At 38.2% G+C, this 15657-nt stretch overlaps 1 protein-coding gene and 1 long non-coding RNA gene across 4 annotated transcripts; one reads left to right on the forward strand and one right to left on the reverse strand.

Annotated features, from left to right (window-relative positions):
* Positions 1-501: 501 nt before the first annotated feature.
* On the reverse strand, positions 502-8253 carry LOC131470869 (uncharacterized). Its single transcript, XR_009241955.1, has 5 exons — positions 7813-8253; positions 5975-6048; positions 1079-5556; positions 869-990; positions 502-777 (listed from the first exon to the last, which is right to left on the reverse strand). It is a non-coding gene; the product is annotated as an uncharacterized LOC131470869 (long non-coding RNA).
* A 1302-nt stretch (positions 8254-9555) lies between these two features.
* gpatch4 (G patch domain containing 4) lies at positions 9556-15511 on the forward strand. Of its 3 annotated transcripts, none has more exons than XM_058648795.1 (8): positions 9556-9632; positions 12020-12129; positions 12211-12284; positions 12444-12536; positions 13024-13140; positions 13253-13371; positions 13949-13999; positions 14125-15511. In XM_058648795.1, exons 2-8 carry the CDS (start codon positions 12051-12053, stop codon positions 14858-14860), a joined length of 1269 nt encoding a protein of 422 aa, XP_058504778.1. In that variant the 5' UTR covers positions 9556-9632; positions 12020-12050; the 3' UTR covers positions 14861-15511. The 3 variants fall into 3 exon arrangements, with proteins under 3 accessions (XP_058504778.1, XP_058504777.1, XP_058504779.1); XM_058648794.1 differs by having other exon boundaries at positions 9572-9670; XM_058648796.1 differs by lacking the exon at positions 9556-9632 and adding an exon at positions 10384-10390.
* Positions 15512-15657: the final 146 nt, after the last annotated feature.

The raw sequence follows: 15657 nt of genomic DNA on the forward strand, positions 1-15657 counted from the left end.
ACATTCAAAACAACTCTACAAAGTGCTTTCCATAGTAGAATAATACAAACTTTAGGCATAAAATGGTAAAGACAGAACTAAAAGATAAAACGAAAAGCCAGATGAAATAAAATAGTGAAAATACATTTGTAGTAAAAAGAAGGCATTTTAAAGCAAAGTAGTCTAATGTTCAGTGGCATATTTTTATGCATTAGTAATATTTAGTGTTAGTGGCTAAAAGTAAGGAAGTTGCAAGATGGGGGCAAGTAGCAGCATCACCATCCACTGCAGCATTCGCTGCTTTAGAGTCCAATTTATTATATTCCCTTTAAAACCTTGTACAAATCCATATAGGGTTTGAGTTTTCTGGTTAAGGTCAACCGAACACTTGGAGCAGTGTCAAAAGTTGCCAAGTCTACACTAACAGATCAGTGCAATTCCACATCTTTACGTTCAAAGCACTAACTTGTCAGAATAACACTCATCACAGAATCACTGAAAAAATACAAGTCAACCATAAAGTTAAGAACAAAAGTTTTACTTGATATAAAGAAGGCAATAAATACAAGTTTTCAATGTCTGACATTACAGGCTGAAAGTAGCAGTGTCTGTATTTTAGTGTGGTGATGCATCACATGTGCAGTGTTTTGTCATGTGTGGTTGTGGGTCAGTGGGGACAGGGGGGGTTAGAGTCCATTTAAAAAAAAATAAAAATCAAAAAAATCTCGGTGACCATGTCCTGTCGGGCAGTGCTGAGCAGCCATTGAGGCATGTGCACAGTTTGGCAAGGTCCAACATCTAACAAAAAAATAAAATAAATAAGAGTCAGCACACTTTAGTATTAAGTAAATATGGATGAAACATTGAGTACCATCTGAAAGAAAAATACCTGAAGACACCCCGTGGAAAAGGTCGGTTCATCTTGGGCTAGGTCATCACCGCAGCCATCCAGGACGGGACTTCTCCAGGTCGTGGTGTCCAACATGGAGTCCTCTGATCCAGCCTTCATCTCTTCAAAACAAGGAAGAATTTGAGAAGTCACAAGAAAAAAAAAAAAAAAAAAAGAAGTAAACAAATGACAAATCTTCAGGTAGCTCACCTGGTCAAGTGTGACAGGTCCTCACATCCAGTCAGAGCTCACCGATGGATACCCTCCCTGACCTATAACTGCCTTTCCTGTCCTACACTGACAGTTACAAGCAATCTTCACCAGCCATTTGGGATGATGCTAACCCCGATGTCTTGGTTGTCTGCATGAAAAACTGTAAATCTCCCAGTTGCCCAGACAAACGTTCCTTCTGATTCTGTAGCCTCGCCACAAAAAGGTCCTCTGCTGAAACCCTCATTTTGCTAAGCATGAAATCAATTCCACTTTCCCGTCCTCAGATCTCCTTTTCTCTCCCTGCAGCCTTTCAACAACCATTGCTGTTGTAACATCTGCAAGAGGCAGCAGTTTCACAATTCAGAGCTTCTCGTGTGTTTAGCAAGACGTGGCACCAGAGTATTGACAAAGCAGACGCCTGAAAATGCTTGACTCCAATTTAAACAAATGCTTCAACATCTACATGTGATGTGATCTACACTACAAACCTGTCCATTCCAATCCTTTGTTTCAGAGGAAGATAAAAGCATATCATGACAGGCCGAGTAACAAAATCAGATGGATCCTTATCTGATTTTGGAAACTGCAGTCATGGTATGCCACTCAGTCAGGATCCGTGGCCAGATTTCCTCACACAAAGAGAAGAAGGGGAAGGACGAAATGCCTTTCCATGTTACGAGTCGACTCAATTTACCTTGTTCTCTGTTGTGTGAAGAAGACCCAGCTCATAAAATCTTGACTGATTTAAAAATTGAGCAATGAAATAACTCAAACATGGATGCTGTTGGGTCATGCAGAGAGCTTGCGATCTTTTGCATGTTTCCCAAACATTTAGAGGTCAGATTACTGACCCCAACAATGTCAAAGTCAATGACTTTTTGTCCTAAACTGATGAACCATTTGGGTAAATTAGATCAAGCATTTAAAGGTGTTTACATTGTTAGTAGTCTAATGACACTTCTTACCCAACACATGAAGACGCAGTGAATCAGGATACGGCTACCTTTAGCAGAGGCAACAGCAGCAGTGGGTGGTGGAAGTCTGCAGGGAGAAAACAATTGATATGGAGACAAGTTGGAGGAATCATTTAATGCAAAGCTCAACAAGAGTTAAAGCAGAGAGAAACTTTAGGGCAAGTCTACAAAAATCAGAGGAGGAACTTTGCCAACACATCTAAGAGATAGAAGTTTCTCATGCAACCAACCAAGACATTGGGATTAAGCATCTTCCTAAAGACTCTACAAGCTCCCTAAATTGTGAAATTTGACACGTGTTGTCGCTGAAATAGCTAGTGTATGGTGAGGTGTTAAACCTATGATCTATCAAAAATCCCACTTTGGGAAAGTCATAAAGTCCTATCATTTCAACAAGCTTCGCAAATAACAGGCAAAAGATCACTTACATGATCACTGTTAACCACAAAGCTCCAGACACCAAGTCAATCCAAGAAACAAATCAAATAACGAAAAATAGAGCTGCAGCTGCTCACTCCTGCTACAAGAGGGTACTTGCACAATAGTCTTTAACATGAAGCCAAATTCTGTCTGATTACTGTCTGAATTCAGCCCACAGAATAAAAGTTTGATTTCAAGTCGTCGTATCAAAAGATAAAAAGTTCGAACACTTTCACTTAAATAATCCGAGTTGTCTCTCTGCCAGGTTTGTGTCCTCCTAAAGCAAAGAAACGCGCTCTAATCCTGAAACCTACAAATCTAATTTTTGAAAGAAACGATGCAGATGATAGCCCTGCATCCCTAAGACGAGTAACGCATAGTTTTGCAGGGGAAGATAGAAATCCCCTGCTGGGAGGCCTCCCAACATGACGCGCAAAAAGACTATGAACACAAAAAGGTTCAACTCCTTTAGAGGGAAATAAACTTGGCAGAGTGAGACAAGTCAGCATTAATATTGAATATCGACTTCAGTTAGCGACTACAAAGGCTGATGGCAGTGCGTAAAGTTTAAGACTTCAATGGATTTAAAGTATATCATAACATTCTCCATGGGCTGAACAACACCTACAATCTAATGTGACTCCACTTGCATATAAATCAAAAGTTTAGCTTCATAATCAAATCAGGAACCAGTTATCTAACAAAGCAATTAGCAGTTTAGAATAAAGGAAGACCTGGTCTCGCTCATCATAATCAATTACTACGTTTTTACAGCACTTTGAAAGAACTTTAAACAAGCTACAGTAAACTTTGATGCATTTACTCCACGATTCATCAGCTTCCACGTTTGTCAACAGTCCAAGTTGCAACTATGATAACTGAGATTCAAGACCAAGATTAAATCTTTAAATTAAAGCCACTTCAAAGTAAGGCACCAGAAAATCCTGCAGAAATCAGACGCCTCAAACTAATCAACTTTAAAATCATCCATTTAAGTTAAGACTAAAAAAAGTTACTCAATCCAACGCACAGGACAGACAGACAGAGACCAGACACACAAGACAGACAGACACAGAGAGAGACACATAGAAAGACAGACAGACGGAGACTGGACAGCAAGAGAGACAGACCCAGAGAAAGACAGAGACCAGACCCAGAGAAAGACAGAGACACCAGACAGACAGACACACAGAACAGCGAGAGAGAGACACGGACAAATGCCATGACAGCAGTCTTGGCATTTGTCTGTGTGTAAATAAAGGCCTTTGCACTCTATAAAAAAAGAGATTATTGTAATGCCATTGTAAATGGTTAGATGCAAATTAACTTTATAAATTGAGTGGACATGATTTACCCACAAAGATCATGTGGCAAAGGCCTTTAATACTTACCCGAAAGGTCAAAATATGACCTGTTTTTGAAATAATTTGAATTTGCTTGTAGTCACACACACACACACACACACACACACACACACACACACACACACACACACACACACACACACACACACACACACACACACACACACACACACACACACACACACACACACACACACACACACACACACACACACACACACACACACACACACACACACACACACACACACACACACACACACAGAGAGAAAACTACTTAACATTTGAAATGTTATTGTAACTAAAACGCAATCTAATTAAGATGGACATGCAGGGATGTCGTTGCTCCTCTTGACTGATGCTAGAAGGAAAGTACAGGTTAGTTGACTTACTGTGCATGGACGCGGAAGGCACCCATGTTTGTCTATGTAACACGACTATACGCGCAAGGCCACACGGACAAGAACACAAGTAGATCACGAAGGCGCGGGCACAGTTAGCGATCATGGCCTACTTGCATTAAAGGACGTAATGGCCATACTAAGGCTATGGCAGGGCTGCCATCTAAAGCCAGGTACTATGTTTGTAGATCACCAGGATCTACTTTAACGTTCTAGGGCTAACGGTGGATTAATGGCCACGTTGGAAAAGAGAAAAAAAAAAGAAAAGGCACAGCGGCCAAGAAGTCTAAGCCTTGTGACAGAGCGTACAAGGCACAGCATTAACTTTATTCCTACCATCTAGCTTTAACTGTACACCAACATCTAATTAAACCTCATATTAAAGATCTGGTCCTCCAACATCACTATAGTTTAGTGCTAACAAAAACAGTTCCAAGTTGATATTGTTTGTTCCCTTTAGAAGTGAGGAAAGGCACGAGGAGGGCCAGGACAGAGCGACACGGCGGCCGGAACAGCGATGGCCCGCGGCCTGCGTAACAGTTGGAAAGAAAAAGTGGTTAAGAGTACAGAGGCAAGGCAAGAACACGCCTCTCTGTGGAGGCGTGTTCTTACCTTTGCATGTACACTCAGTAGTTAGCTGTGAGCAGCCAGACCAGGAAGTCAGTTGCCGACACCTAAGTACCTTCATTTCAAAAAACACAACACACAAGTTTTCTTTTGTTTATTCCCCTACTCTGCAAACCCTAGCACACATGGAGGGCAAGAAGGTAGCCCCGCCCCCAGAGAAGACATAAGAAAATATGGACTCACCCTTTGTAGACAGACCTAAAAAGGAAATGTTAGTGCATTATAACTTATCAAGCATCTAAGCCCTTCAAGACACCAGATCTACTTTAATGTGAACTGCTGAACATAATCACATTCTCACACCATCTTAACTATTCAATCCAGGCATCTCAGTCACACACACACACACAACACATTCATTCAGAGAGACAATCTCAAACACTCCATCAGTCACATCACTCTTTCAAATCACTCGCTCAGCAGTTCCACAAAAACATAACCAACAAGGACCAGATTTACAGACCACCAGATAAAGTGGTCAGGAACATACAAAACCAACCTGTGGCAAATGCTCCATGTACAACCTTCAGCTATTTGACAGATGGAAAGCAGGAGAAGAGAGAGAACGTGGCCATGTTGGACAATGCAGAGAGATGTAGGCACAGCGGCCAAGAAAGAGTGGGGACACAGCGGACACCCAGAACTAAATCATCACACCTTACTATTTGACGATCTTCATGAAGATCAATCTGTGGGAAAACACAAACAAACAAAAACATGTTTGAATTCAGTCTCCAGCCTTGACCATGTTCAAGTTCATACTGTTACAGGTGTAAAATAACTAGGTAATGTGTTTGTATGAGGTACAGACACGGATCACCCAGCCTGAGATATAAACACTCACTTTCAGTGAAAACATTCTATTCTAACAGTGAAACAAATACATTAACATAATCAGTGATGTAGAATAAAGTTGATTTAGTTTAAGTCTTTTAAGTTCAAGTATAGAAATGTCAGTACCTCATAGAGCTACACTCTTTAAACACACAAACAACTTATATTATACATGTGTGATTAAATTAATATTGCCATCAATTAAATACATTATGAAAATTAGCCATACCATTTTGAATGATGTAATAAATTATCTCTAAAAGTGTCCCTCACCTTTTTTTGACAGCCTCACACTTTTTGTATATGGCGGTCCGACCAGGTCTCCGTGAGCAGGAAGCAGGTTGTTCCTTTAACAAAACAAAAAGTTTGTATTTTAATGACTACATTAAAGTTTAGAATTATAAAAGACATGTATAACCCTGAATCTGTTTTTAAACATTTAACATAAAAAACTAATAAATCTTTCCAGTGAAAGACTCATGAGAGGAACAGTGCGTTAACATAGCACAGCAGCCATTTTAATTTGTTTTAGTCTTGTTTTGTCTATTTTGATAATGGATTGGTTTCAGTGTTTGAGTTTCAGATTTTCTTTATTTTGTTAAATGTGAATATTTCCTCATTTCTTTGATCTATTTAAGCAATCATTGAAACCAAATAAGTTAAGAATATAACTGAATTAAGAAACAGTGAACCACATTTGACATTTTATGGACCAAACACGAAAATACTATGGACCAAAAGGGCCAAACTTAAATAAATAAATAAATTAATGTGTCAGTAAATAATTAAATACATTTAATTAATTAAACGTATGAATTAAATACATTTAATTAAACACACAATTAATTAATTAATGACACATTTAATTATTTCATGGTCCATGTTGCAGTGGATCATTCATTTATTTTATCTGTCAAACTCACCCATCAAAGTCAGAGGGCGGGGCTAATGCTGATTGAGTCTGATTCATTGCTTTGGTCTGAAATGGCATGGCTGCCATGTATCACAGCATAGCAGCAGAGAAAAGAAATATAAACCTGAAATTAATATTTTTCTGAGTCCATGAGCACAGTGTTAAGATCATTTGAGGCGAGAAATTAGTCATTTAGAATTCAAAAATGTGGTTTGTGTATTAAGAGATATAGATAGATATATATATATATATATATATATATATATATATTTAATTTTGGCCCTTTCGGTCCTCCATAGATATACATCACATGTTAATGAAAATAGAAATTAGTTGCAGCCCCATTTAAACCAATGATTTAATTGCTGTAACCAGACAAAACGGCTGCCAACTCAGAGAACTGGCTGACATTGAGGCACAGCTTGAATATTGAGGTAAGGCTCGACAGGTTTGACAGATTTGAGTGGTTTGGCGCCATACAAGCTATAAACATCCATCATTTCTGCTCAAAATGGGGTTGTGAGGAGATTTGGAGAGTGAGAGGAGATCTGGAGATTTGGAGCGTGATTGTTATGGCGAGTACAAGCAATAAACAGTTTAATTAATTAAACTGTAATAATTTAATTAAACCCTTAACCAACATTTAACCTTTCATATCATTTAGATTTATTCTTTGGCTTATTGTGAAAATGCAATAACGGTACATTTCACCAGGGTTTTTTTCAGCATATGGACCACTTTGGACCAGGTCTACATCAAAAACCACTATATGCTGAAAAAACGGTGAAATGTACCATTTATTGAATTTTCACAAAAAGAATAAAGGTTTCACAAATCAGAGACTGTTTGTATGAATCTTCAGGGTCGGTAGGATAATCTAGTCCAGATTTGAGAAGTCTAGGTACAGTGGTTTTTGGTGTGGACCTGGTCTAATGAGGTCCAGGTATGAAATGGTGAATTCTTCCCTTTCATTTTCACAAATAAAATAAAAGTTTCACAAATTCAATAGTGGGTGTCAGGCAAAGTTAATGTCATACCCACATCAAGAAGTGTCCCAAAATAAGATAATTAGTGGACAAACAGTCGCACGGCACATTCGCTGAATTTCCCCTTAACTTTGCTCTTAAGTGCCGAAGCGGAAGCTAACTTCAGCGTCGTTCACCACTTCCCTTAAGATAACATGACAAAAGTTACTCACCATTGTGGACGAGCCACCAATCTGGACCAGGTCGAACACGCCATCCTGGAGCGCCTTGCTGCGCTAAGTCTTTAAACAGGAGCTGATGCACCGACCATCTTTTCGGCGTCTGACGTCACGCCGCGGTAGTTTTCTTTTCTTTTATTTCTCTGCTTTTGTTAGTTCCCTCCTTCTTTTTTGAGGTTTTATGGCGGTTGGTGCATTACCGCCAAAAGTTCTCTCCTCCCGGAACAGTTTCTGTAGTTCAGCAACACTTTTTCGCGTCTTTTTTTTTTCGTTCCACGGCTCGTGCAGCTTCTCTTCAAAGTAACATCACGGGAATGTTGGGTGGAGGAAGATTAAATAAGAAGAGGAAGAGGAGGAGGAAGCAATCAGCGGTCATCAGCTGATTGAAAAACACCTGCGTGAAGACGAGCAGGTGTGTTGCGTCTTCTTCTTCTTCTTCTTTTCTGAGGTTTTATGGCGGTTGGCAAACAACGACTTGGTGCATTACCGCCACCATCTGGTATAGAGTGTGGATCGAAATGTTGATCTAACTGAACTATTACTTAAAAGTTAAAATAATAAAATAAATAATAATATATCTATATATACAGATAAACATACTACAAAACACAAAACAACAACAACCTACATACATACGTGATACGTGATAATCACATAAACGTGATACTATATTGTATAAACGTGATAATCATATCACATAAATGTGATAATTATATCACATAAATGTGATAATTATATCACATAAACGTGATACTATATTGTATAAACGTGATAATTAAATGTGCCTGTTTCCAATCGGCATTTATTTATTTTAGCAGTTTGGCTATAACATTTCATAGTTTAATAAATTGACATTAATTATTCACAAATTGCACAGAAAGTACATTTCTGTGTTTATAAAAGTCAACACAAGTGTTTATTCTTCCCCGTTCCTGTCGCACACTGGGATAAAAGTCTCTTGTCAACAAGTGTCTGTGAAATACGACTGCGGTCAAGTGAGCCGTCATTCGTTTTTAAGTGCGCACGTGCAGTCGAACTTACGGTGAATGCTGGGAGTCGGCTGAGAATCAGCGCTAGTTTGATACCGGCGCGATCACTTCCGGTTTTCAAAATAAGACGTTACTTATACAAGGGCAATCAATCATGCTGATTTTAAGACATTGGGTCACATTGTCCAGAAGCTATTGAACTAAATATTTTCCCTAATTTATTTAGATTTTTACTGTACAATAACAACACATTGGCCCATAAGTTCTGAAAATGGTTGACACAATTGATCTCAGGAGCATGCTGACTACTCCCTCACTTATTATCAACTATTTTTACTGTATACATTTTGAAAAATTAATCCTCAAAGTTGTTTTTTTTTTTTTTAACTCAGAAAAAGTCAGAAAACTAAATTTTTACTGTACAATAAATAAATAAATTAGGGAAAATATTTCGTTTCAAAAGCTTCTGGACAATGTGACCCAATGTCTTAAAATCAGCACGATTGATTGCACTTTTATTAGTAACGTCTTATTTTGAAAAACGATTTGCTCGGTATGAAACTAGCGCTGACGTTCTCAGTCGACCGTAAGTTCGAATACAAGGGCGCACTTAAAAACGAATGGCGGCTCACTTGACCGCAGTGAAATACGCGTGTGTAAATAAAGTTTCAATAAAAGTACACGTCATCACGTGAGTAAACGTCGTCACGTGAGTAAACGTCATTACGTTTCAGACGCAGTCTCTTCTGTGACCCAATGCGGGTGTGTGTGACGTATTTCCGGTGTCATGTCGGCATGCTGCTGATGCCGCGTGTGTCTCTTTCTGTAAGTGAGTAAGTTTAAATCCAGAAGAACGACAACAGGTACATAATGTTTGTGTGTTTGTAGAACGACAACAGGTACATAATGTTTGTGTGTTTGTAGAACGACAACAGGTACATTATGTTTGTGTGTTTGTAGAACGACAACAGGTACATAATGTTTGTGTGTTTGTAGAACGACAACAGGTACATAATGTTTGTGTGTTTGTAGAACGACAACAGGTACATAATGTTTGTGTGTTTTTAGAACGACAACAGGTACATAATGTTTGTGTGTTTGTAGAACGACAACAGGTACATAATGTTTGTGTGTTTTTAGAACGACAACAGGTACATAATGTTTGTGTGTTTTTAGAACGACAACAGGTACATAATGTTTGTGTGTTTTTAGAACGACAACAGGTACATAATGTTTGTGTGTTTTTAGAACGACAACAGGTACATAATGTTTGTGTGTTTTTAGAACGACAACAGGTACATTATGTTTGTGTGTTTTTAGAACGACAACAGGTACATAATGTTTGTGTGTTTGTAGAACGACAACAGGTACATAATGTTTGTGTGTTTTTAGAACGACAACAGGTACATAATGTTTGTGTGTTTTTAGAACGACAACAGGTACATAATGTTTGTGTGTTTTTAGAACGACAACAGGTACATAATGTTTGTGTGTTTTTAGAACGACAACAGGTACATAATGTTTGTGTGTTTTTAGAACGACAACAGGTACATTATGTTTGTGTGTTTTTAGAACGACAACAGGTACAGAAACGTTGACTCTGTATAATGTTTGTGTGTTTTTAGAATATGTTTTAAATGATTGGCGTTTGAAGAGGAACTGCTAACATCAAGCGTACAGTCATGAGAACAGATCACAGGCAGCTTAATAATAATAATAATAATAATAATAATAATAATTCGATGTCGAAGAAAAACAAATCCAACAGAACACAATAGTCCTTGCTTGCATTGCCTTAAATGTAATGATAATCCCTAATGATTTGCCTGTTAATGCTTTTCTGTAACACAATGGTAACTCTATAGTTGTCCTCCTAACACTATAAAAACATTTCAAGCACCATATGTAACGTGTGTATAATTTTTAAATATAAATTACAATCCTAATTTATGATTCGCTTCTCTTAGTTTGAATTTATTTTGAATGCAGACAAGAAGGCTTCTATTCACAACTTTAATTTATATTTTGAACATTATTTTTAATTCACAATATTGGGATATTTGTAAGAAATATGAACATATAAACAGATATTGTATGTTCAATGTACCAAGGCTTAGTAATGATTGAATGATTCCAACAGGAAATGTTGGAAATCATTCGTACTAATGCCATCTACTGTTCTCATGTTTTATTGATGTTTCTAAAGCTTTTGATGTATTATTACTAATAACACAAAACAGGGATTATATAAGGTATTTTTTCCCCATTTCTTTATATTGACACATTTTCCAAACTGTTGAATGCCGGTGACATTGAATGTATGATTGGTAACAAAGAAGTAAACAAACTTACATGCAGATGTTGCTGCTACTGTTTGTTCTGTTTATGGGATGGTTAAAACATGTTCAAAGACCGTTGTGATGATCTGTCACACCAAAGAGATTCAAACACTTGGTTTTCTAGTTTTTAGCAAATATTGTGTGATTTATTGGTCTAACTCTATACTGTGTTATTATGAAATTCATTGTGCTTCTGAAACATTAGGTTTTGTGTTGTATTTTTGTTCTTTAAAAGTTATTTTTCTGACGTCTGAATAGAGGAATTATAGAATTATAGTATGGAATTGACCAAACTCGAAATTCAAGGGAGCCGGATCTTGTGGAGTCGTTCAAATGACTGGCGCATTTTTATATTTATTTACTTTTAAGAACTCATTTTATCTGTGAAATAATCACTGCGAGGAATTTGCATCAGAATTATTAATAAAAAAAACATTTTAACCATCCCATTCTATTTCTATTGGTGGTATATCTGAGTTTGAATTATTCTAAAATATTAATTATAATTAATCTAGATTTTTTATGTCTGATCTGCATTCTTTCTAAACATTCCATGAGGTGGGGCCATATACCTCTGCTCTGACAGTGACATTATTATTTTGGATTTATCATTGTATAAAATGTGTGTTTGTATCAAAGTTGAGTATCAAAGGGAAAACTTCCTCCCGCTTCCCATCGTTCGCATTAAAGAGCCGGTCAATAGATTTAGTTTGTCCTGAATGTCCCAACTCTAGTGCTTTCATCAAACTTGTTTTACAATACTGTAGATGTTGCATTATCTTTTTTACATCTGAATCATTTTAGGATTCTGTTTTGCAATAAAACAATCAAAACTAAACCAAACTAAATTGTGGTATTTATTTTTGTTTTCAGTTTTCGTGGCGAATGCACAAACTTTGTACAGATGGCAGAAGTTGTCCAGGAGAAAAGTCGTGGCTTGAAGTTTGCAGAGCAGCAGCTGCTGCGTCACGGCTGGGAACACGGTAACTTCTCATGTTTAACATGATTGTGTTCCCTTTGGTGTTTCAAACTCCAGTTTCACACGCGCTCCTCTTTGTCCTCAGGTAAAGGACTGGGACGAGCTGAGAACGGCATTTCAGAAGCGATCAAGGTCAAAGTGAAGTGTGACAAAGGAGGGGTGAGTGTGCTAATGCAGGTATTTTTCTTTTTCATTTAGATTGATTTACAATCAACAGCCATAACTGTTTACGTACAACTCTCTCTCTCTCTCTCTCTCTGGTTGTATCTAAAGTAAAGTTGTCTTTTGTAGATTTGACATGTTGCACTTTGTCTTCAGGTTGGCCATAAAGAAGGAGAGCAGTTCACTTTCCACTGGTGGGATCATGTCTTCAATAAGTCCTCCTCCAGTCTGCAGGTGGAGTCTGATGAAGTAAGTCTGATTCCCATTTATGGACATTTCTGTTTAGCAGTGGTCCGCTTGAGTTCCCACAGTCTCACAAGATATGGTGAGACTGGAAGTTAGAACATTGATTGAAGCGACTAGAAAGTTTACTGCAAAGATGTATTTTTGTGTTTACGATGGCAGGGCCCGGCATCTTGTTTATTTGCTTGTTCCAAGGCTTGTACTTTGTTCCATCCCACAAAGGGAAAGTCCAAACAAAGTAAAAGCAAAACATTGTCCTTGTTGAATAATCTCTTTGTTGAAAAAGTTTGGTGGGAGAAAATCTCTTTATACAACTTACCAAGTGGACATGACATTTTTTATTTTGCAAAAGTTTCCATCCCTTTCACGAGTGATGAAACTCACTAGCTGTTTTCAGACATTTGTTACCACTGAAATCACTTTGTAGTTCCTTATGAATAAAAATGGCCTTTCAATCATCTGGTTTCAGTCAAGTGTTTTCTGAACTTTCCAGAATGGTATAAAGGTGAAGAAGACTCCAGAGGAAGATGGAGAAGACGGCACCATCTCCAACAAAAGACCACGGAAAGCCGCGCTGGCTAAAGCCAAACTCTATGGATGCTTTGTCAAGGTCATTTGTGTTTTTTTTTAAACCTCCAGTAAGTTTTAGCTTGAGGTTCAGTGTGAATTCACTACATTATCGTGTTTTATTATAACAAATATAATCATTATGACTTTCTCAGTCGTCCACACTGCTGTCTGGTCAAAAGCAGCCAGAACCAAAGTCTTCCTCCTCAGACGACAGCAGCAGTTCAGACGACGACAACGACGACCACAGACTGGATCTCTCCAGCGCCACCAAGTGAGTGCGGCCGGGACCTTAAACACTTGGTGTATGACGTTTGCATCTCCCACACCTCAGTTGTCAGCTGTGTGGCTGCTGAGTAGAGTTTGCCTTTAAAAAATGTCCATGAATTCTTAATATTGCTCATAATTCAAAGAGTTCATAATATGAAGCCCATCATCTGTCAGTCCTGTGAATATTTCTCTCCCACAGACATGAACTCTCTCCCCACCTTCATTAGAGCTGATGATTATTTTCATAATCAGTTAATCCATCGATTAATCGAGTAATTGTTTGGTCTATAAAATGTTGAAAAATGTCAACCAGTGTTTGTCGAACCTGGAAATAATGATATTCTCAAATGTCTTGTTTTTGTTCTCATGCCATATATATATATATATATATATATATATATATATATATATATATATATATATATATATATATATATATATATATATATATATATATATACATGACAGTGGGCATCTATGTCTTGAGCTGGTTCCCAGCACAGAGGACAAGCTGTGGGTGTGACAGTTAAAAACATGTTAAGAAGGTTTTTAACATGAAACGTATGCGTTGATGCCTGCAGGCTCTCTGATGCTGATCTTGTGAAGGCGTGTGGAGGACGCACAGCTCACAAGTAAGTTGAAAGAATTCAACATAAATGTAGTGCTAAATGTTTCTTGTTTTCACAAAAGGACGACGTTGTGAAACATTTCAGCATCACCTAATGTGATTGTGTCCTGTGTGATTTGTGTTCTTCAGAGGAGCCAGACATGGTTTGACCATGAGCGCCAAGCTAGCAAGACTGGAGCAGCAGGAGGCGGAGTTCATGGCCAAGTATGGCAAGAAGAGCCAACCGCTGAACCACTCAGTGGTCTCTGGTAAACCAGCTCACTGTGGTGAGGAGAGAGTGGAGAGGCAGGAGGAGACTGCTGAGGATACTCGCAACAAGAAGACGACGAAGAAGAAGAAGAAGAAGAAGAAATCGGCTCAGAGTGTCAATGAGCTTAACGGCAGCGAGGCATCTGAAAGTACTGAAGCAGATGTTAAGCCCAAGAAGAAGAAGAAGAAGAAAGCCAACAATGATGCTGTTTGTACTGAGGACATTGTCCATGTAGAACATAGTGAGGCAGATTGTTCCCACCAAACAGAAAGAAAAGAGAAGAGGAAGAATAAAGCAAAGCAGAAGGAAGAAGAATCCGCCCTCACCTCACCGGCAGCAGAGACAGCTGAGCTGCAACCTGACACTGAGATGAAGAAGATGAAGAGGAAGAAAGGCCACAATGAGGAAGATACAGTATCCAGCCAATCAGAGGACAGTGCTCCAAAAACAAGAGAAGGTGCCGTTTTGATGGAGGAAGCAGAAGTTAAAGAGGAAGAATCCACAGAAAACCACAAAAGGACCAAATGTAAAAAGGAAAAGTCATTTGTTGATGTCAAAGGAAACGAGGAGGCAATTCCTCCAAAGAAGAAGAAGAAGAAGAAGTCGAAAGTGTAGAAAGAATGGATAAGTTAAACATGACTCTGATAGTTCAGGTTTGTGGAAGTGTGGCTCTGTGAGACAGTAGTCAGGATTGACTAAGCTTGAGACTTGATACTCGATGAAAACATGGCTGATTTTAGCTTCATAACAAAAGGCTCACTGAATGAAATCTACATCATCTACATGTGTCAGTACTTGATACAACCACATTTAAAAATCCTCACCTTTCCCTTTAGATCTGCTTTGGTTTATCAACTAAACCCAGACAATTCTTCCACATGTTCAGTCCAACATTTTCAGATTGACTGTGAGTTCAATGATAGAAAAGCATTATTCTAACATTATTCTAACATGTCAATGAAACATGTCGTTGTCACTCACAGATGCTGCCTGAACCCAGAGGTTGAAACATTAATTAAAAGTGAATTACATCGATAACCTAATAGAACAAGGCGATCAGAGACGTCGACCTACACGTGTGACGCACTCTGTGGTGTAACGGTGGAGCGTCTGACTCCAGGTTCAAATCCAGGGTCAAAATTGTGTGTCGATCACAAATGAACAGATTTCATGCATTTGTTTTATTTTCAAAAGACGTTTGCAAGTGATGTAAAAACCAAATGTCACTGGATTGAGAATATTAAAGAGAACTTGATAAATAACATATATTGATTGATGCTGATCAAATGTATATTCCTTTACACAACACCAACACTTATGAGCTTGTACTATAATGAATGACCTGTACATGGGTTGTTATTGTCACATTCCCAGTGGAAGCGAACATTAAGACGTACGTGTATATTGTGTCG

Source organism: Solea solea, chromosome 13 (genome assembly GCF_958295425.1).
Source record: "Solea solea chromosome 13, fSolSol10.1, whole genome shotgun sequence".
NCBI lineage: Eukaryota > Metazoa > Chordata > Actinopteri > Pleuronectiformes > Soleidae > Solea > Solea solea.